Source organism: Podarcis pityusensis (assembly GCF_964106645.2).
Source record: "Podarcis pityusensis genome assembly, chromosome: 12".
In the NCBI taxonomy this organism is placed as follows: Eukaryota; Metazoa; Chordata; class Lepidosauria; order Squamata; family Lacertidae; genus Podarcis; species Podarcis pityusensis.
This window is the reverse complement of record NC_138037.1, coordinates 52,551,119-52,577,705: the sequence shown is the minus strand read 5'-3', so window position 1 is coordinate 52,577,705 and position 26,587 is coordinate 52,551,119. Positions and strand designations below refer to the sequence as shown.

At 39.2% G+C, this 26,587-nt stretch overlaps 1 protein-coding gene across 6 annotated transcripts; it reads left to right on the top strand.

The window, feature by feature from the left end:
• The first annotated feature begins 5 nt into the window (after positions 1-5).
• Positions 6-25,524, top strand: NT5C3A (5'-nucleotidase, cytosolic IIIA). 6 transcript variants are annotated; one of them, XM_080975991.1, is made up of 10 exons: positions 6-147; positions 12,682-12,788; positions 17,404-17,502; positions 18,430-18,499; positions 19,258-19,304; positions 20,145-20,230; positions 21,685-21,774; positions 22,490-22,652; positions 23,236-23,436; positions 25,141-25,524. In XM_080975991.1, exons 2-10 carry the CDS (start codon positions 12,687-12,689, stop codon positions 25,240-25,242), a joined length of 960 nt encoding a protein of 319 aa, XP_080832117.1. In that variant the 5' UTR covers positions 6-147; positions 12,682-12,686; the 3' UTR covers positions 25,243-25,524. The 6 variants fall into 6 exon arrangements, with proteins under 6 accessions (XP_080832117.1, XP_080832118.1, XP_080832119.1 ...); XM_080975993.1 differs by having other exon boundaries at positions 35-358; XM_080975994.1 differs by having other exon boundaries at positions 79-332.
• Positions 25,525-26,587: the final 1,063 nt, after the last annotated feature.

The window sequence follows — 26,587 nt, the reverse complement described above, 5'->3', positions numbered from 1 at the left end:
GGCCGCTCAGCTCGGCGGTTGGCGGTGGCGCATGCGCGCTCGCCCGCTCTCGCAGCCGACGGAGAGGGAGAGAGAGGAAGGCGAGCGGCTGAGAGGAAGACCGGCGTGAGGCAGTGCGGGGCTCTTGCCCGCCTCCGGGACCTGAACGTAAGGCTTCTTCTCCCTCTGGGTTTCCCCCTCACCCCGCGAGGCCGGAGCGTGGCGAGAGGTTTCTGCCGCCATGGACAAGAGCGCCGTGGCCAGGATGGGAGCGGTGGCCAGCGCCAGCGTGTGCGCCCTGGTCGGCGGGGTGGTCCTGGCCCAGTACATCTTCACCATAAAGAAGAAGACGGGCAGGAAGACCAAGATTATAGAGATGGTAGGAGCGCGCTGCCGAGGCGCTGTTTACTCGGGAGTAAAGCCCCGCTGCAGGCGCAGCGCTTCGAGCGGTTGCTTTTCGGTTTTCGTCCCCCCCCCCCCCTTCTCGCAGTCAAGCGGTGTATAAGTTTTCTGAAATAAACAAATAATTGGTCTCCCGTCAAACTCAATTCAGGGACACCTGCTTCTGGACTGACCATGCTTAGGCGTCAGTTTATTTGGTTAGCTGCTGGCCACATGGAAATTAGTGGAGCTTCTTGGGCCTTATTATTATTATTAACATTATTTATTAAATGTGCATACCGCCCTTCACCCGAAGATTTCAGGGTGGTTCACAACAGAGAAATACAAAATGAGAATTTAAAATATGTAGTAAAACCAAAACAAACCAATATTGCCCCTCCTCTGTTTAAAAAGCCATAGAAAATGGTTCAAAAGTATCTGGATATCACCTTTACAAGCATTTATTTGGAAGTAAGTTCCATGATCAGAGTTGGAGTTGCTTGTGAGCGAGTGTGCATAGGATCTGGCCGTAATCTTGTACTCACTTTGTTAGGGAATGAGGTTTATTGAAGCTGGCAAGGCTCACTTCTAAGCAAAGTTGGTGCAGCCCAGCACTGTGCATGAATAATTCAAATGTACTCCTTAGTGAATGTTCATGAATTGCAGTCTCCGCCTAATGTGGATTGCCCTAGGGTGTCTGTATGCACATAAGACTTTCTAAGTATCCCATATGGAATTTGAGGGCAAAACATGTGCTTCCTTCACCCTGGTTTAATTCATCCACAGTTAATTAATTCTGTCCTTCAGGTTCATGACTGTGGAAAGCTCCACCTGTAAATTTGCATTGAAAGGACTGGCTGGTGGGGGACTCATGATTTTTTTTAATACTCCAAAATAATCAGAAAGACATACATTTGCACACTTGATGGGAGCTGGTATTTCTTTGAAGATTTGTGATGAGGGAGGAAGGAAAGAAAGAAAGTTGTTGCAACCAAACTTCAGTGATGAGAAGTAACTGCGTGTCAAACCTTTGTAGCCGAAATGGCATCATCCTTGCAGGGGGAGGTATCCGCAAGCTCTGGGCAACCAGAGAGGAAAAAATGGGGGGGGAGACAGCCATATGAGGGCAGCAGAGCCTGCATGTAGGTCCAAACCGCTAGCCAACTGGGGGGGGGGTGTCAGAAAACCAGGGGCCATGAGGAATAGAGTAGGTTTTCCTGGAAGAAAGCATGGCAGGTTGCCTGGAACCCTGAACAGCAACTACCAAATTTTACTGCATGTCCTTTTTGTATTCTCCAAATTCTATATTTATGGGGTCCTCCTTGTTCTGTAATCTCTCCCCCCACATGTGAGCAGCCAATTTATGAGTGCCATCAAAGCTCCCAAACTTTCAGAGGGGTTTTGGTGAGTCCATGACTCCTAATATAGGAGGACTGAGATTCTTCTCATTGTTGAGCTCCCTTTCTTCCTCCCTCAGTACCCATTTCTTTCTTGGCTCGCCTCTGCATTACATCCCAGAAAGTGTTCCCTGTCAATTGCTGCTGTAAGTCCTACACTGAGGCAATGCTTCATTTTCTAAATAGCTTTTCTTTCCAAATCTATGCTATTCCTTTTGCTTTCCCCCCCTCCGTTACTGCTCTCCTGCAGAAAGGAAAAGCACCCACCCACCACTGAGAGACTCCAAGGAGATGAGGTTTAAGCTGTATCAAGCCTCTAACAAGACCTAACGCAGCCCACCTCTGACAATATCACAAAATCCACAATTGTAGCCAAAATATAATTTGTGCATTCTATTCCTTGATGTTGTTAGATAAGTATGCTGTTACCAGTTTGATTCTAATTGCAGAGGTTGAAACATCCACAGCATAGATTATAGCTTTTATTGGGTCTCCTTATTTATTTGTTCTATTTGCTCTGTGCCTCCTTGGTTTCATTATTATGCAAGCATCATAATACAGTGGTACCTCAGGTTACAAACACTTCAGGTTACATACTCCACTAACCCGGAAGTAGTTGCTCCAGGTTGCGAACTTTGCCCCAGGATGAGAATGGAAATCGCACGCCAGCAGCATGGCAGCAGCAGGAGGCCCCATTAGCGAAAGCGCACCTCAGGTTAAGAACGGTTTCAGGTTAAGAATGGACCTCCGGAACAAATTAAGTTCATAACCCGAGGTACCACTGTACTCTGTTTGGTAGTAAATTTAGGAATACCCTCAGCCTTCTTCTGTGCTTGAATTGTGTATGTACTACTTAGTTTCTAAAGAGGCAAATTTCTACAGTGGTCAGAAATGGAATAATCAATAATGTATATATTACATTAGCTTATCTGTGTGTGCTGCTGAAGCTTGTTTGCTTTCCCATATTAGTAGACTAGTTCCTATAGAAACAGTGATGTCATGATGGAACACAAAGAATATGTTGGCATAGGCTTGGAACAAAGGCATAATGTTAGAAAAAGAACATACGACTTTCCTTAAAGGAATCACAATTGTGCACTGTTTCCTTAAACTTCACAATTCTTCGGGAAGTCAGTAAGTAGTAACACTGCTATTTCCAGGTTGATGAAATGAGGAATAACAGTAGGAAGACATACAACTTAGTAGTATTCATGATTATTTTAGTGGGCCTTACTTCTAACTGTGACTCAGTTCAGACACCATGCCAAAGATTAGCTAGTGTTAAACATGATTTTGATCCCACACTATAGTTTAAGATTTCAGTAAAGGTAAGGGACCCCTGGACGGTTAAGTCCAGTCAAAGACAACTATGGGATTGTGGTGCTCATCTCGCTTTCAGTCAAAGGGAACCGGCGTTTGTCCACAGACAGCTTTCTGGGTCATGTGGCCAGCATGACTAAACCACTTCTGGAGCAACAGAACACCATGACGGAAACCAGAGTGTTTCAAACATACATTCAAATTGTGATTTGTAGCTGTTTTCGTTTTCTGTCTGTTGGCACACCAAGTCTGGGTGCCCTGACCCCTGATGGTGTAGCAATGTCTGTAACTTTGTTTTGTCAATTATGATGCCTCACTAGGCCATATATAAGTTTCTTAACCTTTCTCCGTGTTTGAACAGCATGCTAAAACATAGTTTAGTGTAATGTGAAAGAGCTAGGGTGAGTCTTGGTTCATGTGTCCCTCTCAGACAATCAGAAGGAGAACTTCAGAAGTTTTTACTTAACCATGATTTGTCATATGTAATCTGGACCAACAAACCTTCATTTATGTAAACTTTTGTTTGTTTAAAACGAGCCAACTTTAACTATAGTTCAACATAATCCACAGTTTACAGCTTGGCTGAAACTCTAAATTGTGACTAATGAGAAAGAGAAGTAAAGGTTTTGAATTCCTCATGGCAGCCCTGAAACGAGAAGGGGAAGCATAAATAACAAAAGTGTGGTTTAGGTGGTGGAAGTCTTTTAAGATATTTTAATTAAATTTTTGTTTTATAATGTATATAAGTGTAATTCTGGAATTACTGTTTTTGGAAAACAGCATTTCCTTTTTTTCCCCTTTCCTTTTCTTTTTTCATTTTTTCTTATCTTTTATCCTTTTTCACAGTATATGTTTGGCAAATATGTAAATAATTGTGTTTTTGCAGATATATCTGAAAATTTGATTGTATTATTCAATAAAGTTGTATTTTAAAAACAATTTAAAAAGAGAGAGAAGGGGAAGCATATAAGCCCACACCTCAACTAGGTTCATTGACAACATGCTTAAACCAGGGGTAGGAGACATTTTTCTGCCTGAGAACCACATTTTGTAATGGACAACCTTCCAGGGTAGTTTGCCAGTATGGGTGGGGGCCATAGGCAAAATGTGAGTAAGGTAATGATGTGACGCTTTGTATGGTATGCTGCATTCATGCCACACAAGTCAGCTGTTTCTACACACACACACACCTGAATCCTGGTAAGCAAGAGGAATTATTGAAGGTCAAGGATACATTCCAGCTATGCAAAACACCCATGAAGGGTGTGAAGTGGGGTCAGGTAGGGGTATGGCCTGGGGTGAGTCCTGGGGTCATTTGGCCCCAATTCCAGAGGTTTCCTACTCCTGCAGTAAACCTTTGTTTAGCATAATATACAGACATAACCATTGTTTGGTGTGATTAGGATTATATTTGTTTAAAAAGCTGAACAAGGGTTTGGAAGAAGTAAATGCTGCCATATTATGAAACCAGAATGGGATAATTTTTGTTAGTGCTGAAGGACTTTCATGCCTAGAGATTGTGACTGCAGACTGTTGTGATAAACAAGCACAGCTCTGTTATTCTGTGGACTGAACACCATTGCCTCAAATTCTGTTTATTTTAAATGGAGAAAAAGCAAGAATCAAATCAGGCCAATAGCTTTGGTTTCAAACTATATATACTTATGCAAGTTCATATGGGCACTGCATTCATTAATACAGTATTTATAAAGGGCCTATATCTATTATACTAATGGCAAGTTAGGAAGCAAATAAAACTATAAAACAACAATGAACAGTAGCATTAATATAGTATTTAAACTGAGCCCTTCTGCAGCAGAGGTGGAGGGCGCAGATGAGATCACAAAGGCTGGCTACAGTCAATAAAACCATTTCATTCAGTTTCAGCTGAACATTAATATTGGTTTCTTTCTGTGGAAAACAATGCCTTACAGTGACCAAACAGAGAATAATATCGAAATGTATATACCCACTGAAATCCGTACTAACTTAGGAAAACAGTTAAATAATAGAATTACAGCATTTCAACAATTTAACAAAATATCAGCATAACACCGTTGAAATGAATATTTTTGGATTTGTTAAACATAAAACCAGCTAAGTTAACAAACTGCAGATAAATGAGGAGGGCTGGTCTGTTTGCTTTTATGAGGTTTAGGGAGTGTTTTCTGACCTGTTTTGGCCTATTGGTGCAAGGAGGCTTCTGTGGCTGGTCTCTGCAGTTCCCTCCCTTGTCCAGAGTTAAGTGAAAGTGCACAGGCTAAATTCCTTAGGTTTCTAGTTTCAGACTCAATGCATGCTTAAATCAAGAAATATATTTCCTAAAGAATACTGAGCCTAGCTTTATAGATCAGTACTTGGAGTCTACCTGTAAGCAAATGAGCAACCAGTGCAGTTGAGTGAGCACATGCACTCCCTATATTCATTCCTTGGCAAAAAATGAGCAGCAGAATTCTGAGTTGGCTGAATTTGCAAGGAAGGAAGTCTTTATAATAGCCCATGTTCACAATACTGTATGCCAGTGACAAGGAGCCTTCATAGAATCATAGAATGGTAGAGTTGGAAGGGACCCCAATGCAGGAATCTCAATAAAAGCATCTATGACAGATGGCCATTCAACCTCTGCTTAAAAACTGCTCAGAAAGTTCTTCCTGGTGGAGGCAGCAGTGCCGCTCCCAGGCCCACACGCCTCTTTCCCAGCTTGGGCTGGCAGCAGCTTTGCCATGCAGAACTGCTCTGCATGCCACGACCAGCCCGAGCTGGGGGAAAAGGCACGCAGGCCTGGCAGCGATGCTGGTGGCAGGCTGGCAGTGGAGGCAGAACCACAGTTCCTACCTGATCTTCGCTCCAGACCTCGCAGTCGCTTCAGGACTTCTGCTTCCAGGGCACTGCACCCTCCCGAGCATGCACATGCCCCCCAATCAATCAATCAAACCAATTAATAATAACTCCCCCAACCCAGACATTTCATATAAAATGTAAAAATCCGCCCGAATGGGCATGTTGGCCCCCCAAAAAAGAGGAAATGTCCGGGAACACCTGGGCATATGGCAACCCTAATATAGCTGGCTATTCATTATTTCTTTGCTTAATCTTTGTGCTCTTTGGAGTTTTAACCCAAATAATGCTCTGTTGGACGTTTTTCCAATTAGCATAGGAAAAAGAAAGCCTGGACATATCAGATTTGTTTGTTCTTTTCTTAAATAAGTACAAGGTCCGCTTATGGTTCTTTGTGCAGGATTTAACTTACCACCATTAAGGGAAGAATTGGACCTATGGTGTGTGTGTTTTTAGAAATAGAATTTAACCCAGTAAATTTTTAACTTTGTGCTAGTTTTGAAATAATACAGGTTCTGTAAACTCAGTCCTAAATCTGTATGACCAGAAGCAAGGCCCTTAAATTCAGTGAAACTTCATTTCTGGTAAGAAATGTAGGAGTGCAGCTTTAGAAAGCCTTGGAATAAAATTGCTGTAGGAGGCCTAATGGCACCCTTTGCCCTGTCCTAGTTTCTCTGTAAACTGATTCTTCCTAGCATCTTGATAGTTATCACAAATGTGCTGACTAATAGTTGCAATTTGAGTCACAAGTGAGAAAGGTCATTTTGTTGGATGACTGTAGATCCTAGTATCCCAGCACCTATTCCCATGTTTGCTGACTTTTGCAGCTGTACAGTTATTTGCAGTGTTAGTGGAGCTATGGGCATGAAAAACTCACTAGTTATGTTTAACTTGTGTTTTGAAAAGTTTTTGTGTTTAATTTGCCCTGAAGCTGTTACACAGAACTGATTTCTTTATAAGAAATATAGCTTTTATGTTCATTTTTCTTGATTCATAGCAGTTCAGTGTTATCCCAAAGAAATTATGCAAAAAAAATTATATAATATGAAAACTAAATGGGATAAGCAAATTGTTTGTATGTTTACTTACTTACTTACACACACGGTAATTCTGTCCAAACATTTCACTTCAGTTATTCTTGGAATAATATATTCTAGGCATATAACTGGATTTTGTTTGTTTTGATCTAGGGTTGTTTTGGGTTGATATCAAGCAGTAGTTTAACTCAGTGTACACATATTGGAATAATGAGCAATTAAGCATAGGGTTGTTTATGGTCCAGAACATAGTTAAGCCTTACAAAGTATCCTTACTCCTGTAATAATTTGTGCTTTTCATGTTCTTGTGGTTGCTGTCCAAGGTAGAGCGTGTGCTTAGAGAGTCTTCATATTTTCTTCTCCAAGTTGTTACCAAATAACTAGGATAAATTGGAAAGTGCCATCAGAACTGTGATGGAGTCAATGTTTTTATCTGCTTATTTCCAGTCTAGTTTTGCAGATTTTAAAATGTGTGTGTGCATTCTTGTGCACACACATCCTTGGGCTTGTTGTTGCAGGCATCGTATAAGAGCAGGTGGGTAGTTGTAAAAGGTAAAGGTGAGGTAAAGGACCCCAGGATGGTTAAGTCCAGTCAAAGGCAACTATGGGGTTGCAGCGTTGATCGCTTTCAGGCCAAGGAAGCCGGCTTTTGTCCACAGACAGCTTTCTGGGTCATGTGACTAAACCGCTTCTGGCACAACAGAACACCGTGACAGAAACCAAAGCGCATGGAAACGTCGTTTTCCTTCTTGCCACAGTGGTACATATTTATCTACTTGCACGGGCGTGCTTTCAAACTGCTAGGTTGGCAGGAGGGTAGCTGTAGAAATGCCTACACTCACCAGGAAGAGGAGGTGAGAAGCAATGGCAGCTGCAGGACAGCAACAAACACGAAAAAGAGTTTTTCCCCTTTGTTCTGTGCTACCACAGTTTCTTGACTTCCTTTTCCTGGGCCAGGTAGAAGGGCCTTTCTATGAAAGCCTGCATGGAATACTAAGGGGAGAAATCATATAGTTAAAATAAAACATTCTATAGCTGTTACAACCCACTTCATCAAATCTAAGCAAATGAGGAGTTTTGAGTTCCTCTGAATAGCCATGGTTAAATACAGTTATTCTTCAGTGTCCTTCTTTTGATTTATTATCTTATTCATTAGCTGTTCTACCTTGTTAATTTCATTCTTTATTCAATAACTTATGATAAAGTGAGATCATTCCACATAGCTGATGTCTTTCTTGCCTCTAGTGTACCAGAGTATTGGTTGTCATGGTTATTATCTATAGGTTCTGTCCTTACATTCACTCAGTGTACCAAGATACTAGTTCCAAACATTTTTTCTGTACTGAAAAGGGGTTAGCTAAAGTTCACTCACTTATGCTAGTTTAAAAAATGATTTAGACAAAAAAATAAAAGGATAATTTTCTCCTTCGTTACCACATAAGTCAGTTTTACTCAGAATGCTTTAGGTTTAACCCCAACAAGCGCTGACTGTGTGTGCATTGGACAAGCCAGTCAAGCAAAAGTGGTGAGTCTCCTCTTCAGATCCTCCCCCAAGCCAGAGGATTTAGGGTTGTGTTGTTGATTTGTACTCTGGTCATGTGGTGCTGCTTTTGAATGTCATTTCAAATCACAATAAAAATATATATCCATGATAAAGTGAGAGCTGTTGATGTATTTCAGCTTTGGCAATACCAATATGGACTAGAGGGCCAGGGAAGGGTTGTTACTGACACCTCCTTCACTAGGGACAAGTTTGTATGTGAGCTGGGTTTGAGAGTTTGTATTTGGTGTTGGGCCAGAGAGACATATAAGAATTCTGTTGGTGTTCTAGTGACCCCACTGCCCATCAGTTTCCTTTCCTGGACAAGATGAGCTGATCTCAGACATTGTGTTGGAAACCCCCAGGACATTTCACTGGGACAATACTTACACCTGGGCCACCTTAGGGTGATCTGCTTGGAACTTCATGGCTGCTGTGACAATCATAGAGCTCTTTCAATGTTTCCTGCCCAACACATATTGTCGGACACACTCTTGACCTAGTATTTTTGATTGAGTAGCAGGTTTGATGTCTGAAATGGTAGTGGTTCTATAAACCTGTCATTACAACTAGACCAGTTCCTCAGAAATTTGGATTGACAATAGCTTCCCCCCTCTGCAGAGACGATGGACCATTAAGTTGGTCTGCCACCATATATTTATGGAATATGATGGATTCCTGGACATTTTGGGATTTTCCTTTTGACATGGCTGCTGGTCTCACAATGGTATGGTGAGATGGGAAAGGCTGTTGACATCATCTCTCTCAAGCAGCCTCCCCTACCTAGCTAACATCGTGGTTTAATAGAGGACTGTGGGCAATAAAAAAGAGAATGGTAGCTACAACGCAGGTGATAAAAGTCTCATAGCAACTACTACTGGAGACATGGAAGAGCATGTTATCAGGCAGCAAAACAATCTTCCCAGCCTTTTAATCCTTGAGCAGCTGTTCAATAGAAGGTTTTTGGTTTTTTTAGTGCTGATGGAGCTATTGCATCTAGTTCCTGGGGAAGATACGCTGGAACCTTTGAAGGCCTGCTACAAAACGTTTGCTAGGCACTTTGAGAATAAAATTGCTCATATTTATTCTGACTTAGACACTGTCCTTGATGCAGTTGTAGAAGTGACCAGAGCACCATCTGGTCCAGTTTTATAGGATCTGTTTCCATTGTTGCAGGCTTAGGATATAGACAAGGTGTTTGGTGAAAGGTGCCTATCTTGGCTTCTTGTTTCGAGCCAAAGAGGATTGCCTAGGTGAGCCCACAAGGTTACAAATATTTCAGTGAGAGAGGTGCTGTGATGAAGCCTGAAGTGCAACAGGGTAGAAGATACTGAAGGTGCCTGGGCAAGGCAGAAAGCCAAACTCTTAATACTACACCAGATCTGGTCAAGTCAGTGGCATTATATTGCTTGCCACTTCAGGTGCTGATGCTTGCACACCAAGGTTCGTTTGCTGTGCTTAAAGAAGGCTTTCCAACCTGAGTATACACAGTGCCAGATAGGTCACCATGAGGTTTCTGGTTGAAGCCTTGACAAAATTTTTGATTTAGCTTTCCATATTTATTGCATCATAATAAATATTATTCTGCAGATTTGTGGATCTGTATGGTTCTGAAATTATTTGATATATAGTAGAGGCAGAGTCTTTGCTAAAGTCTCACAACCTAGTTTAAAGCAGTTTTAATAGTGGTCAGCTTTAGTAAAAATTACTTCAGAATAACAACAACAGACTTTCAAATAAGGGGTGTGATGCGTTGCTGTAGGTTTTTCCAGTAACTTTCCCTTGCTGTGGAAAATATTCAAATGGAAACTCCTAGTATTATCTCTTACTGGCCATATTGGCCAAGAAACAGTAACTTCTTAAGCATTTTAACCTTTACCCTCAATCTACCCTGACCTCAGTTTCTTAAGTATTCACTTTGCCCTATTCAGTGTGTGGCATTAAGGAATTTTTTTTCCCCATCACAGTATTAGTATGTTGTGCTGATAGAATTGTAAACTCCATTATACTGTGAAATTCTTTGGTTCCTGTTCAGCTTTGTGTCATGTGGTTTTATCATTCCTCGCAGCTGACACAGCCTTAATTTGACACTCTTGAAAAACTTTAATAAGTGTTACTTTAAGGAAACTAATATACACACAATGTTAGACATCTTACAGGCTATATATGGATGTCTGTTAAAACCTTGCCATGAGCAAGCTGCATTATTTTCAGAATAACCTCTGTGCCATGTTTCAGCTAAAGCATTCCTGGAGATAAATTATAAAATCAGTATACTTCTCAAATATTCCTTTTGTTAGGGACATCCCTGATTTAATCCTTATGTCTCTGCCTCTCATTATTCTTGGAGCAGACAGTTGAACAACTGTAGACTTTAATATTGAAAAAGACACTGGCTTTGTAGGATGTATTGCTTCATTTTGTTCTTCATAGAAAATCTGATTCCACACTTTGGAGAAATTTTCCTCCTTCATTGTGGCAGAAATATTAATAATAGTATATGGGCATACAGTGTGTGTGTGTGTATCACACACACACACACACACACACACATATATATATATATATATATATATATATTATATAAATTTACAACGAGGAGATGGTCCTCTAATGCCAATGTTCTTCGACCCTGGGTCCGCAAGCAATGTTGGACCACAACTCACGTCATCTCTGACCACTGGCTAAACTGTTTGGGGATGAGAGCAGTTGTAATCCAACAACATCTGGAGACCCTACATCTGGAGAACATTGCTCTAACCCTAGAAATGTTCCCATTTGTTTTGTATCTGTCGAAAAACAATTAGGCCTTCTTCTGTCTTACATATTCAAACCAATCAACCTTATTGACTTCTGCCTCATGACTCTAATTAAAACATTTAGAAGTACGTATCATAATTTACCTCATCTGTGACTTAGGCATCATAAGACAGAAATATTGTTTACTCCAGTAAGTCTCAGCAGCATGTTGATAATACATGGCTCAAATTCTTTAAAATAATAAAATAGGATTTGCTTTCCACATAAGCGCTTTGCTCTTGTTACAGCAGTCCTAATTTGCCTGCTGATCAGTCAGAACTGCCTGATTGTTGAGGTTCTGGGGTTCTGTTGTTGCTTTCTCATCTGATCATCTGTAAATCTGGCAGGCTGGATTGTTATGCCGTGCCTTCCTAACGTACGTCACAGGGCTCGGGTTTTTTGCTCAGGGATTAGTCAGGCTGCTTTTGGAAACGCCCTCAGCTGTACCTTCTGCTGCTATATTAGTGTTTACTTAGCTGGAAGAATTTTCTTTTGGCTGCTGCAGCTGCCTCAGCAAGCTCCTCCGGTAAGTTGTAAACAGAGCTTTGACTTTTGAGCCAGTATTGCCAGCTTTGTGCAGGTTTATCTTATTTTGATAGTTTGCTGCAAATTCTAAACATCATGCAATTCAATCCTGTCCATGTTTACTGAGAAGTAAGTGTGTTTAGCAGGGCTTACTCCCTGGTATATATTCATAAAATTGTCATTTTAGATTGTAATCCTCTGCATGCTTACCTTGAAGTAATCTCCATTGTACACAGTGCAACTTGCTTCTCAGTAAACATGCTCAGGATTGCCCTGTTAGCATTTTTAGCTATGAATAGAACAAATGCATGGATTTGTGGGTTGACCCAGACTGTTGAAAGCTGTTTATAGATCAGAATGTATATGAATAAATCTGGAATTATCCAGATTAATCTCTGTGTATACTTTGTTTGGGACGCAGGTGGCGCTGTGGGTAAAACCTCAGCGCCTAGGACTTGCCGATCATATGGTCGGCGGTTCGAATCCCCGCGGCGGGGTGAGCTCCCATCGTTCGGTCCCAGCTCCTGCCCACCTAGCAGTTCGAAAGCACCCCTAAGTGCAAGTAGATAAATAGGTACCGCTTTATAGCGGGAAGGTAAACGGCGTTTCCGTGTGCTGCTCTGGTGCCGGTTCACCAGAGCAGCTTCGTCACGCTGGCCACGTGACCCGGAAATGTCTGCGGACAGCGCTGGCTCCCGGCCTCTAGAGTGAGATGAGCGCACAACCCTAGAGTCGGACACGACTGGCCCGTACGGGCAGGGGTACCTTTACCTTTACCTTTATACTTTGTTTATACACACAATACTGACCGTTGAATAATGTGGCAGACCATTTCTTAAGCGGTTTGCTTGGTTTTTGTTGGCAGCCTGTATGCAAGCCCTGCATCTCTGGAGTCTGCTTGTCACCTGTGCTGTTGCAGTAGGAAAGCATCAAGAACAGAAGAAGCAAGAGTGCCCTAAACTCAGCACACAGGTACTCCCCCTTAAAAAAAAAAAAAGGAAAACTCCTGACAACTCTGTTGTCCAAAAATAACCACAGTCCAGACTTCAACACTTATTTTTCATTTTGTAAGTGTTGCAGATCCAAAGTTCAAAATGACTTCAAGTCTAGAGAGTTTTCTAGCATCAAAAAATGTTCTGAGTAAGACTCTTAACTGTAGCAAGCATCCTTTACCGATATGATTTTTTACGTGTTGCTTCATCTATATACATCAAGACCTTCTAGATTTATTAAGCTTAGTTTGCATGCAACCACTTTGTTATTCTTGGGTGTGAAGTGCATTTCCATCCATTGCATCATGCGATCAGTTGAAAAGAATTTAGTAGTAGCAAAATGTGTGTGTCTGTTAGTGTATCAGTAACATGCATGCAGCAGAAGTTTATAACATGTTTGTGTATGTTTTAGTTCAAGAATGAGATAAATGACACTATCAGGTATGCTTCTTAAACAGCTAAAGCTCTGTGCTTTTAATGTGCTGTAGTAATTGTCATTAAAAGTTTTGTCTACTAAACCTGGGAGAGAGCTGATAGTTCTTTCTCATTTAACTGACTATTACCATCACTGCAAAAAACTTTAATTTCTTACCATAATAAGTTATTTTTCTGAAGTAGACAACACAAATAATAACATATACCCCTATAACTCCCATAATCTGCAAGTATTTTAGCCAGTGGTCCAGGCTGATGTGGGTTGTAGAGTCTGACAACATCTGCATACTCAGGGTTGAAGAATACAGTGTCTGGATTACAAAGCTGTTCAAAGCTTGGAATACTAGCTTTTTTAAAAAAACTTAGTCTGATCCCAAACATTTATATTTGAAACTAAGACCCATCCCATTTTTTTCTGAGGTTACTGTCTTGTAACCTGATCCTATTCCTAGCCAGGGCATCATGTGGCAGATGAGTGATCAAAAACTATCCAGCTCTATCACACTTTCTATTATAAGCAAGGGGATAATGCCTTGCTGCCTTTAGCTGCAAAATTCTCACTTTGGTTGCTGCAGGTCCACTGTCCCCTACCCTACAGAGGGCCTGCAGCAGTTCTGCCCTAAGGAACTCATTGCTTATAGGGGACTCCCCTCCTCCAATTATGTACCACTAAAGGTAGTGAGAAAAGCTCCCAGCAGCCTATATAGCAGGGGACACAATCCAGTCCCATTCTTTGCAACACAAAGGCAGCACAGAACTCCAAAATTACAGCACAAATTTTTGAAACTGCATAGATCTTAATTTGTTCCCATATTTATATTAACCATGCCTCACGCCATAAATGCAACTGATTGTTACTTTTCATAATTAATCCTTGCCACATTTCCTAAGCTGTATGTAGTTTGTATGTAGAATGTTTTAATTCGTATCTTTTAGAAGGAAAAAGGCAATAAAGCTCTTCCTGATAAGAAGTTCTACCAAAACTGAAATAGTTAATGTAGAATAGAAATTAAATTAGCTTGTTTTTTCAGAAGGTTGTAAAGTAGCTCTTTACTTTAAATAAACACTGATAAACAGACTTGGCAATGCTGTGGGAACTTTATATACCAGTAGAGTAGGCTTACATGGCTATCTGTTTATAAATACACTGTTCTGTTGTTTGCTGTTCTTAGGAGTCTTGTTTCAAGGTGTTTCCAAAACAGTGTAATGAATAACTATAGCTGACAATATTTTAAACTTTGATAATTGTACTTAATATTATATTTGCAACTACTGTTCTTCAACATGCATAGTATTTTATGGGTATACAATTATAGCACCATGTAATTAGCACTGAAAGACATAGCCCCCGTCACTCTTGGAACAGATGGACAAATCCGTTCCATCAGATAGCAGGTTCTCCTATCAGCAGCCAGGTATGAATGTTTGCTTTGTTGAAAGAGATATCTGAGCTAAGTATCTGAAATATTTCTGAATGAGAAGTTTATCTTAAACATTATATCACATAATTCAGAATGTATTATCTGTTCTTATCAGCAAAACAAACTGTGCTGTTCTAATACACACTTACTTGGGATGAGCATAGGATTGCTTTTTTAATCAGTTAAGGGCAGTTTTAGGAAAATAAAATTCTTTAATATTGGGATGCACAGAGATCAGTGATATGAAGACATAAGCAACTTACGGTCCAGATAACCTTATTCTTACTAGCCTTTCTGGGCCCTACTATCTGCAATCTTTCACTAGCGGTTCCATGTGTCCTGTCTAACTGTAGTTAAGCAGAGGGCTGCAAGTACCTCAAGTAATTATTAACAAAGTAGAGCTTTGTTTATGACAGCATTCTTGTGGTACTACTAAATCTTATGTTAGCACTCTGTGCCAGACCATATTGGCTTAATGTTGCACTGAAAGAAACCTTAAATTTGCTTAGACTTCTTCAAAGTTGACATGTTTGGGGATTGATTGAGTATAAAGAACTTTTCTACTTTCAGACAATAAGTATATAGGAGTGTCTAATAAATTACTTAGTAATTTTCCTCTGAGTTTGTTCACGTAAGTATGCTCTATATTGTCAGAAATATAGAAAAAATGTAGTAGAAGCAATGAAATAGGGCAGAAGCTTAGTTCTTTAAAATTGCAGGTTAAAACCATAAGGTCCATCTTCTGCATTCTCTTTTAAAACTAATTTCTCCCACCGAAAGATCAAGTACTTTTGATCCTAAAGCTTGCATTGGGACTTAAAGTGTTATTTCTCCTTTGTACTTACAACTCAGCTATACAGCTGCAAATAAAACATTTTAAGTGTGTTGTAAAGTGCATTATACAAATGTGACACTAGATGGCGATGGTGAGCTAATGGCAAATTCAGTATATTTTTTCAAAACGTTTTTAACAAAAGCATTTTCACAATGTTTTTATATGTGTGTAAATTCCACCTTAGCTTCCCAAGCCTTCCAGTTTATACCATGTTTGTGCAGCTTCTTATATCAGTACTACCTTCCTTAGGTGATTTTCATAATGCAATAAACTAGTCTTTTTGGATTATTTTCTTTCTGGCAAACAATTTTATTTTTCCTTAATAAACAAAAAATAGAAAATAACTAAGTAAATTTGCATGATGTTTACATGAAGCACCATCCCACTGTTAACACTGTATCTGTGTCATCATTTTTTAAAATTAGGATCAGTTAAAAATTGATATACGCATATTCCAGTTTGGTTTCCCACTGGTATATGCTATTAAGGTTAAAAAATAATAGGGCTTGTTGTCTCTGTTACTAAGCAATAGCTTATCAACCAGATAAGTAGATTTTAGCTTAATGTGACAAAACAGACAACTCACTTGTGACCCTCCTAGAGGATTTTCAACAAATACAGATTCCGTCCTCTTTAAGATTTATATACCACTTGCTTGTAGTAAAGCCTCAAAGCAATAAAACAATAACATTATCAGCCAAAGCAGTTAGAGCAAGTATTTAGAACACTAAGAAAATGAAAACAGCTAAAATTGGATTAAAATGCATGATAGCTTCCACATGTCTGGCTGGCCTTGGCTAAACAAAAATGTTTTCAGCAGACACCGAAAAAGTGCAGTGAAGGCACCCAACGTCAACTATAGAGGGGCAAAGTTTTGTGCCCAGTAGCTTCTGTGTCGGATTTTACTTCTGTATGTAGCTTAGCAAGAATGGCATGCCTCAACCAAGATACCTTCATAGCTATGTCAGCAACACACATACTGTCATAAGTATATACATGTTTAAAACTGAGTCATTAAGCAAATGGATTCCATTCTTTGAGAGACAGGAAGCTTGTCATCCTTCCTGAAAGGATGTTGCCAGGATGTAATTGTACTGTTCCAGCTCTTATCTCTTGGTAGTAGTTCTTTCCTAGCTATGTTGATTACATTGGTGATAGGACAAGAGAATGTTTGGTTGCTTTGTCCACTGAAAATAATGTGGTTTGATCAAAAGATATCCCCCAGGTGAGTTGCTGCTTTGGGGGTGATCTGCAAAGCCTACTTGCTTCTTCTAGTCTTTCCCATGTTATGCACAAGAGTCCTGCCTATAAGCTTTAGGCTTTGAGTTACACAAATCATTACCGTCTGCAGTCTGCACTACCTATGTTGACTCTGTGACTTCTTCCAAATGTGCTACCTGGTCTGTCAGGGACTCTATAGATCACTGCGGATGCTGTGTGGCCTATGGAGATCAGAATCCTAGGGTGGGGTGCGAATATGAGGACTTGTGTTTATATACATGAGAGATCGGAGTTGAAACTTGATATAACTTCTTTCTTGCCAATGCATGCAATTATGCTTTCGAAGGATCTTCCAAAACTATGATAAAGCTTTGAGGCCTGCCACTATACAACACATTTATTCAGTCTGTATCTAACAACATGGTAACAGCAGTAGTGTCTTTGTGCTTCATATGCTCACCAGTTGCAAAGTGCTTATAATTACAGTCGAAAGTAAAGAGTTTTGTGAATAAATGTAAAGATGTTTTGATACAGATTTGTATGAATGTTGACTAAGCCCACTCATCATTTTCCCTTTCTAAAGAAATGGTAGTGTATTTTATCCTATAAGCCTGAAATCCACAGAACTTGTGAAATGCTCTATTTTATAAATTTAATATCTACCCCTTGTGCACGTTTTCTAGATGCCAGAATTTCAGAAGAAAACGGTCCATATCAGGGACCCAGAAAGGGTGGAAGAAATTATCTGTGGTCTCATCAAAGGAGGAGCTGCGAAACTTCAGGTGAAGACTAAAACACATTTGTAGAAATTAACCATAATGCAACTGTTGTTTAGCAAAGTCAAAATCACTATATATATACAGACATTTACTAGATCCATAGAGTTGTGGGATTTATTTAAATATTCTTAGTAACACGCTCATCACAACTCAGGTGTATAATTGCATCATTTTTAGTAATGCCTTTTTGATTAATAACGTTGATGCACTGATATTGACTACATTTGCTTGAATTTTAGGGGTGATCCTAGACTTGTACGCTTCCCCTCCACCCCTTTTAATAATAATAATAATAATAATAATAATAATAATAATAATAATAGATTTATACTCTGCCTGTCCTGACTGGGTTTCCCCAGCCACTCTGGGCGGCTCTTAACCGAATATTAAAAACACAATACAGCGTTAAACATTAAAAACTTCCCTAAACAGGGCTGTCTTCAGATGTCTTTTAAAAGTAAGATGCTGGGAGGCACCACTACCGAGAAGGCCCTCTGCGTTCAGCATGACCATGAAGAGGAGGATGGAATATTTTGCCTCTGGTTTAGACTAACTGCAGCTTCGTATTACATCTGAACCCTAAATTGTGTTTAATCTAAAAAATGGTTTACTAAAACAATCCACCTTCGCAACTCATGATTTGAAGTTTGCTTGTTTTTATAAACCATAGTTAAAACTAACCTCAGTTTGTCCTGGTGCTGATATTGTGCTAACCTGTGGTTAGTCAAACATGGCAGCAAAAAGTTCCAAATTCCTTCTTGCAACCTTTCCAGAGGAGCACGGGAACTCAAGGTTCACACACACTTTTCCTCATACTTCTACACTATGAGCCATTCAGTGTATATTTTTTAAACTTTGTCCCTCGCTTAAATTCTAGGCATTTAATATTTGTGCTCGTGATTTATAATTTGTTTCATCTGCCTTTTACAGATAATTACAGACTTTGATATGACACTGAGTAGATTTTCCCACAATGGCAAAAGATGTCCAACATGTCATAGTAAGTACTATTTATTGTTTATGAGTAACTACTATAAATAGTACTATAAGTACTATAGTAAGTACTATAAATAGTAAGTACTATTTATTGTTTATGAGATAGGCTGCAAACATCTATCTACTCACCTGGTAGAAAGCTCCATTGAACTCATTGAAATTTCTGAATAGGCTTCTCTAGAATTTATGAATTGTATCCAATGCTCTGGGTGTGGTGCTTCCATTTCCTCTTCCGAAATCTACTCCAGAGGACTCCCCATCCCTCTGAAATAAATTTTGTCAACCCACAGGGGGCTAGAGGGAAAACAACGGAAGAGGAAGTCTATTGCAGGTAGGGAAGTTCATTGCAGCAATGGAGCTGGAGCATTAGATATGGTCTGTTGTATATTTAAGTAGATACTAGAATTATAATAGTAGGTGATAATCAGTATTTGATCCTAAGAAGTCCCCTCTCTCTTCAGTACCCTTAGTAATGTTTTTCTTCCCTTGCAATTTATTACACCTCGTTCATGAAAACTCTGTGTATGCATATTATGCAAATATAGGATGGAAGATCCTCCTTTAATGAAATAAGTTAATGATTTTCAAAAGGAGATGTTTTGATGTCTGTAGCTCTTTTTAACACACTGATTTTAATAATTGCTTTATAACTTCTAAAACAAATAGCATTGTTAGTTTTTTTTAACAGGTTAAAACTATTGCACTGATTTAGGGCAAGTTAGAATCATGCACTGTTCTAATAACATTCTGTACATCTTTCAGACATCATTGACAACTGCAAACTTATAACAGAGGAATGTCGCAAAAAGGTAATCCTAAAAATTACTTATTTGCCCCTTGTTGTGGCCACTTACAGTACAACACTTGTAAAGGATTACTCCACTCAAGCTTAATGTCAAATTATTTCACGAGTGTGCTCTGTTGGCCCCACTTTTTTCTCTTTTCTCAAAGTGTGTTACACTTATCTCCCAAGTGAAAATAACATTTTCTGCATCTGATGGTGGACTTCAGTACACAACAGTTTATGCCACAGTGAATTCCAAACCCTTGGTATGTTGCACAGGATGCAGTGGTGGTTTTCTTCCACTCATCCCAAAGCAGTTCCACTGGTCTTCCCCCATGATGTGATCCTGCATCACCGCTCTGGCACAGAACTCTGTTTTGCCTGCCAAAAGTACAGGTGGGTGGAAGTACCACTGATGGGATGGTTCAAGCCCCTTGTGTTTGAAGCTTTCGGCAGGAAAACACAATGAGAATCCCAAGATCCACTGGATTCCAAACTGGCCCTTGATGGCATTGGGTCCAATCAATATGCCAACTTTTATTTCTTATTGTTGCTTTGTTAATTGGTTTTTGAGCCATAAAGCAAAAGTCCTTAACTGAAATAGATTTTTAATGTGGAGGGTGAATATTTCCTGATCTTTTTACTGAAAAGCTTTAGCACTAGGGCGGCAGCAGCAGCAGCAACAGCAGCAGCAATCCTCCATTGTGCAGGGCACCCAAAACCAGGAAATTATTCTTATACACATGTTAACAGGAAATATACAAGGATTAAAGTAGCAAATTTGTTTAGATGATTTGATCAAAGCACAAAAGTTGTCATCATGGAGTACAACATATGCAGAATGTTTGAACTTTTCTTTTTTCAGTTGTACCAGTTGAAAGAAATGTATTATGCTATTGAAATTGATCCAAGTCTTACAGTTGAAGAGAAGTATCCTTACATGGTTGAGTGGTAAGTTTTCTGTAATGGTTAATATTATAGCAAACTTTTACATCTTAATTGTTAGATTGACTTGATTACTGAAGCACGCTTCCATATTTTACACTCAAAATTTAAAATGAATTCCAAAATATAAAATGAATTTAAAATGAATTCCAAAACAATATTGCATGAGTAAACATTCATTGTTTTGGTAAAACAATAGCAGCCAATTAGAGTGTACCATTATGTACAAAAGGCATAATCTAGTAGTTAGATTTCTTTCAAAAGGGTTGCCTGAGTTATCTTTTGCCATGGAGTTTCCAACACCCTTCTTTCTGATAGCAGTTGTCAAAATTAAAGGCATAAAAATCTTCCAGTGCTGTTCAAGAATTTGTGATCAGGAAAAGGGGAAATACTGTGCAGCTTAAATGGCTCTTTAGATATGTGATGGAGAACTTATGGCACAAAGGCCATGTGTGGCCTACTGTGTAGTCGTATGCAAAAATTCAGTTTAGACCTGTTAGAGGAGGAGAAAATTTGAAAAAGCTGAAATAGATGGATGAACATTGGGGGGAGAGGGTGGGAATTCATGCAGTTGCTTTTAATGTAGTTATTGTTTAGCAGTCAATTGAAGTAGCATTAGGGAAGCTCTCTAAAACACTTTATTTTATGCATTTTGTTGGTTTTGATACCATTTGATATAGTACTATTTCAGTGTCCTTGAAGCTGGTTATATTATTGTTAATATCTGATTGCATATGTTTATCATATATGACTCAAGATTATATAGTCTAACCACTTGATAGTGATTGATATGTTTTAATGATTGATTCTATAGAGAATTGAAAATGTTGCAATGTCCTTATCAAAATAAATTATTTGGATTTCTGTGTTATGTTTTCAAATGAGTTAGCATATACAGTGGTACCTTGGTTCTCGAACATAATCCATTCCGGAAGTCCGTTCGACTTCCGAAACATTTGGAAACCAAGGCATGGCTTCCGATTGGCACAGGCACCCCAGAAACAATAGCTGACAGCCGTATCTTACTTCCGGGTTTTCGGCATTCAGGAGCCGAAATGTTCGAGTACCAAGGCATTCAAGAACCAAGGTTCCACTGTAGACTGTTGTTATAATGATATATTGATTTGCATTTTTTGCTGTCATGTTGTAACCTGCTTTGTGGGCATTTATGTGAAGAAAAAAGCATGGAAATTAAATAATAAAAATTAAATACTTCACACCTAGGACTTTAGGATATTATGCTACAGATTTCACTTTATTACATTAAAGATTGGGCTGGCACATTGTTTGTTTTGCTTTGGCTATTTTATCAAAATATCTGTAGTGCCTGTGGTTCTCAGAATTCCAAAAGTGCCTAAAAAAGTCAGCAACCCTAACTTGAAACATTCCTTTTCCAGTAAAAGAGAGTGAATTTTTACCCTACATGAACACGAATAACATGTTTTTGGTGTTTATTTTAGGTACAACAAATCACATGCTTTGCTTATTGAACAAGGATTACAAAAGCACAAACTTGCTGAAATTGTGAGGGAGTCTGATGTTATGCTGAAGTAAGTAAGAACCTAGTATTCCGTTTCTCTAGTTTTGTAAATGTGGCATAATATTAGATTTTAGGAAGGGGTTTCTTCGTTGGGGATTACAGAAATGGAAAGCTGTTACATGCCCATATGTGCTCTCCAATTTTAAAAAAACAGATTGGATTAGCAGGCTAGTGTCTCCCCTTCCTTGCACTACTTAAGCAGAATGCTTGAGTTCCTCTCTTCTCTATCCATACATCTATTAGGTTGAAGTACAAGGATCTGACATGCAACCTTTACTTATCTTCATGCCCTCTAGCCTGAGGAATAGGAAAGTAGATGTTGCACAAGCTAGTTAATTTTTAAAAAATTCCCTATCTTGTCATTTTTACAGATAAGGTGCAGCAGGAATTCCTGCTACACCCTTGCTTTTTGAGAAGCAAACTGTTTTACGTTTGCAAAGCAGAATGACCTGAAGGACATGTTGCTCAAAAAAGAACAGATATTTGTTAAAGCATTTTTCTTAATATTTTTATTGATTTTAATGCAAAATGTCATCTTCGATCAAATGTTTTAGATTTTGAAACCATAGATAAATAAACTTTCCATTAAAGAAAAAAAATGCACCAGCATCTTGCCTATTTCATTGATATTTTAGGGGGAGGATATGTTAAATTTCTATTTTTGCAATAAAAAATGTAATATCAGGCTTTAGTTCCTTTTCTAAAAATCAAATCTGCTTTTACAGAGAAGGGTATGAGAATTTCTTTGATAAACTCCATGAACATAATATTCCCGTATTCATATTTTCTGCTGGAATTGGAGACATCTTAGAAGAAGTCATTCATCAAGCAGGTGTCTACCATCCCAACGTCAAAGTAGTTTCCAACTTCATGGATTTTGATGAGAATGTAGGTATAAACATATCAAATGCATACTGTTAATTCATTGCAACACATCCTGTACTACTAAGGAAGTAGCTTCCGACTCGAGCATTAAAATGGGCATTTCCTATATTAAAGCCAATCATTAGGTCTGGTCCAGAAGCTTCAGTTGGTGCAGAATGCATCAGCCAAACTGCTGATGGGGTCACATGACCAACCGTGTAACACCATTGGCTGCTTATATACCACTGAGCCAGGGTCAAAGTATTACCGGTAATTTTCAAGTATTTATAAAAAAAATGTATTGGGTGTACAAAGTAGATTGGTTAGAATCAATTAAGTAACTTAAGTCTGTTGAGTTCAGTGTGTCTACTCTGGATATTAGACTAAATATTAGACTAGATTCAAAGTGGGAGAGGACACAAGGTTTCCTAGAGTGAATGAATGAGTTTCCTTTGAATAAAGCATTATTCTCACTATGATAAGCATCATATAATTGAAGTTGGTTGAAAGAATAAAGCCTCTTGGAAACATTCTAAAGAGACACAGAAGGGACGCTTGTTAATTTGCTAAGACCATTCTTAGAACTAACTAATGTCATGTTTAACAGGGTGTATTAAAAGGATTTAAAGGGGAACTGATTCATGTTTACAACAAACATGATGGTGCCTTGAAAAATACAGAGTACTTCAAACAGTTAAAGGACAACAGCAACATCATACTGCTTGGAGATTCTCAAGGAGATTTAACTATGGCAGATGGAGTGGCAAATGTTGAACATATTCTTAAGATTGGGTATCTCAACGATAAGGTAAGTCTTTGCCTCTTTGATAAGCATAAGGTCCATAATATTAGATTATATGGTCATGTATACCTTTTTCTAGTGGGACGTGGGTGGCGCTGTGGGTTAAACCACAGAGCCTAGGGCTTGCTGATCAGAAGGTTGGCGGTTCAAATCCCCGCAACGGGGTGAGCTCCCATTGCTCAGTCTCTGCTCCTGCCAACCTAGCAGTTCGAAAGCACATCAAAGTGCAAGTAGATAAATAGGTACCGCTCCGGTGGGAAGGTAAACGGCGTTTCCGTGCGCTGCTCTGGTTCGCCAGAAGCGGCTTAGTCATGCTGGCCACATGACCCAGAAGCTGTACGCCGGTTCTCTCGGCCAATAAAGCGAGATGAGTGCCACAACCCCAGAGTCATCCGCAACTGGACCTAATGGTCAGGGGTCCCTTTACCCTTTATACCATTTTCTAACACAGAATGTGTTCGAGGGTAGAAGCTTAATACAGTCAAACCTCGGATGTAGAGCATAATCCGTTCCAGAACACCTATTGACTTCTGAAACGTCCAACAACCTGGCGCAGCTTCCGATTGGTTGCAAGAGCTTCTTGCACTCAAGTGGAAGCCATGTCGAACATTCACGTTCCGAAAAACGTTCAAAACCCGGAGAATAGGTTAGGACTGTTAAATGTACTGCTTCCTGCTACAAAAGATCCTAAAGCAATTTACAGCAAAAGTAAAACTAAATAATAAAATTACATAAGCATACTTAAAACATAGTCAAGCATCCAATCATTGGTCCTTTTCAAATACCCAAGAAACAAGAATGTATTTGCCTGACACCAAGACAGAGACAACGTTGGTTTGGGGTGGGCCTTCCTAGTGACAGCATTCCCTATGTAGTATTCAAGGTCATTGTTTGTCTTATAGAATATCATAGAGGTCAAATCTGACAACAGAATGAAATGTGCAGCAGCTGAAAGAAAGGTTTTATGGAATGATTTGTTTGAACCTGTCCATTAGTACCCCATAATACAGAACAAAAAAATTATTTGTACAGGCTACGTATTAACATGCGTCCAAAAGACACATGTTTGCGCATAGCGCTGAACCCAGAAGTGACTGAAAACGTCACTAAGCACATCACTAAAAGGGCAGAACGGGGCAAGGCGTGCTTATATGTGCTCCACTGATGCACTTGGGGGGCGGGAACGGAAATAATCATTGACTGTACATAAATATACTGATCAACCCTGATACTTATTTTTACTTATCTACTCATCAGAGATCCTTATTAACTCATAACCTAGCCTAAGTTCAGCAGCCACATCTCATATCTCATTGACTCCTGGTATGGTTGCAATATAAAATCCACAGATTGCATTGTATTTAAGTAATGTTTTGGTTTTTTTTACAAAATATAGCAGTGCTTCAGCCTGACTTACATATGTGCTAAATAGCTTTTGTGTGCAGTATGTATTCAGGGTAGCAAATTATATTTTGCTTCTCAAAATTATGGGAACAGGGTTGAATCCTTTGTACTTTAAAGGCCTTTCCAGAGTTCTGAAATCTGGTTGCAAACATCTTTGAATACACCACCTACATTACATAGTAAAAGAAAAAAAACAGATATCACCACTTTCCTTTTAAAATGGTGTTGACTTGGCAAATTGTAATATGTTTCTTGATGTTTGGCTTTTTCTGACATTTGGGTTTTTCTTTGCGTTCTAAAACCTAGGTTGAAGAATTGCTGGAGAAATATATGGACTGCTATGATATTGTGTTGGTGAAAGATGACTCTTTAGATGTGGCCAACTCAATCTTACAAAAGATTCTGTAAAGAGCATCATTGGAGTTTGCTTGTTTTCGTCCTGATGAAGGCAGTTGGACAAATCAGCATGCCTGTGCTATCTTAGAATATCAATCTTGATGCTGTTTTGTATGGGAGTCACTTTATTTGTAAAGTAATATACTGTATCCATGATCTTCTGGACGCTCACCCCCTTCCCCCATCACTTTTAATGGAACCCCTTATTTATTCTAATGGATAGGTTGTATGGATAACTGGAAAAGAGTTCCTTCAGTTTATATTCATGCACAATAAAGGGATGTTTTCAGAATATGTGAGACTGTTGTAGAAAATGCATGAGAAGCATGGTAAATAAGCACATGTGCAGGTAATTGACTTGATTACAGTTCATAAGTTGCACCTTTTGAGTTTAAGGGGTTTAATATTGCTGATATTTGTATATTCTTCAAAAAGATACTTTGTGCCAGAGAACAGATAAGAAAGCTTGCTATTGACTGCTCTTTTCGGTACACAAGAGTGAAGACTAAACACTGCAATCTTTAAAATCATGCTGGCTATAAAAATAATGCTGAAGCAGATCTTGACTGCTTTCTAGTAAGATTTGTGTCTGTCCTATGTTTTGGCCCTGAACAGTTCTAAAGACACTTTTTCTACTTTACCAAATAGCAACACACAGAAACACTATTTTCAGTAGCACTGCCATGTTTATTTCCAAGCTAGGTGTAAAGGATATAATTTCAGTGTTACCTTAGTGAAGTGTGCGATGAGATATACAGTAACTGTTTAAAAATGAATACCACGGTAGTTCTATTTCTGCCATAGTATGTCTCATGTAACTATTCGTGAAAATGTTAAGTGTTTCGAAATGAAAGTTTCTTTCGCAGCTGTGATCCACATTTCTGTCCAGCAGGAGGCAGATAAAGGCTGGTTTGAGGCTAAAATAGGAAGCAGGAGAGGATGTAGAGTTGGCCCGTTCTGGTCCACTATCCAACACAAGCTGGGATCTTTTCTCCTTCAAATGGTTCTCAGAATAAAGGGTTTGTGCTTCCTAGTTTACCCCAAAGGGAGACTCATTTCTTCAAGCTAGATGGGGAGAGTATTTATGGAATGGGGTCAATTGTCTTTTGAACAAAACAAGAAAGTTGGAGACGCCAAACTTTTAAATTTTGTGTGCATTCTCATTAATGAAGGTGTGGACTGATTAATTTGGTACTTGCAAACCAGATAAAACTCTTTCACGGGCTTACTGTTTAACCCAATCAGGAAAATAAGTCCCATCTCTTCCTTAGGAAGACTATCCAGAACAAGTGAAGCTGCCAGTCTGGAAGAGGAGCTTCTACCATATTGGCATGCCTTGCTTTTGGGTGCAGGCTGC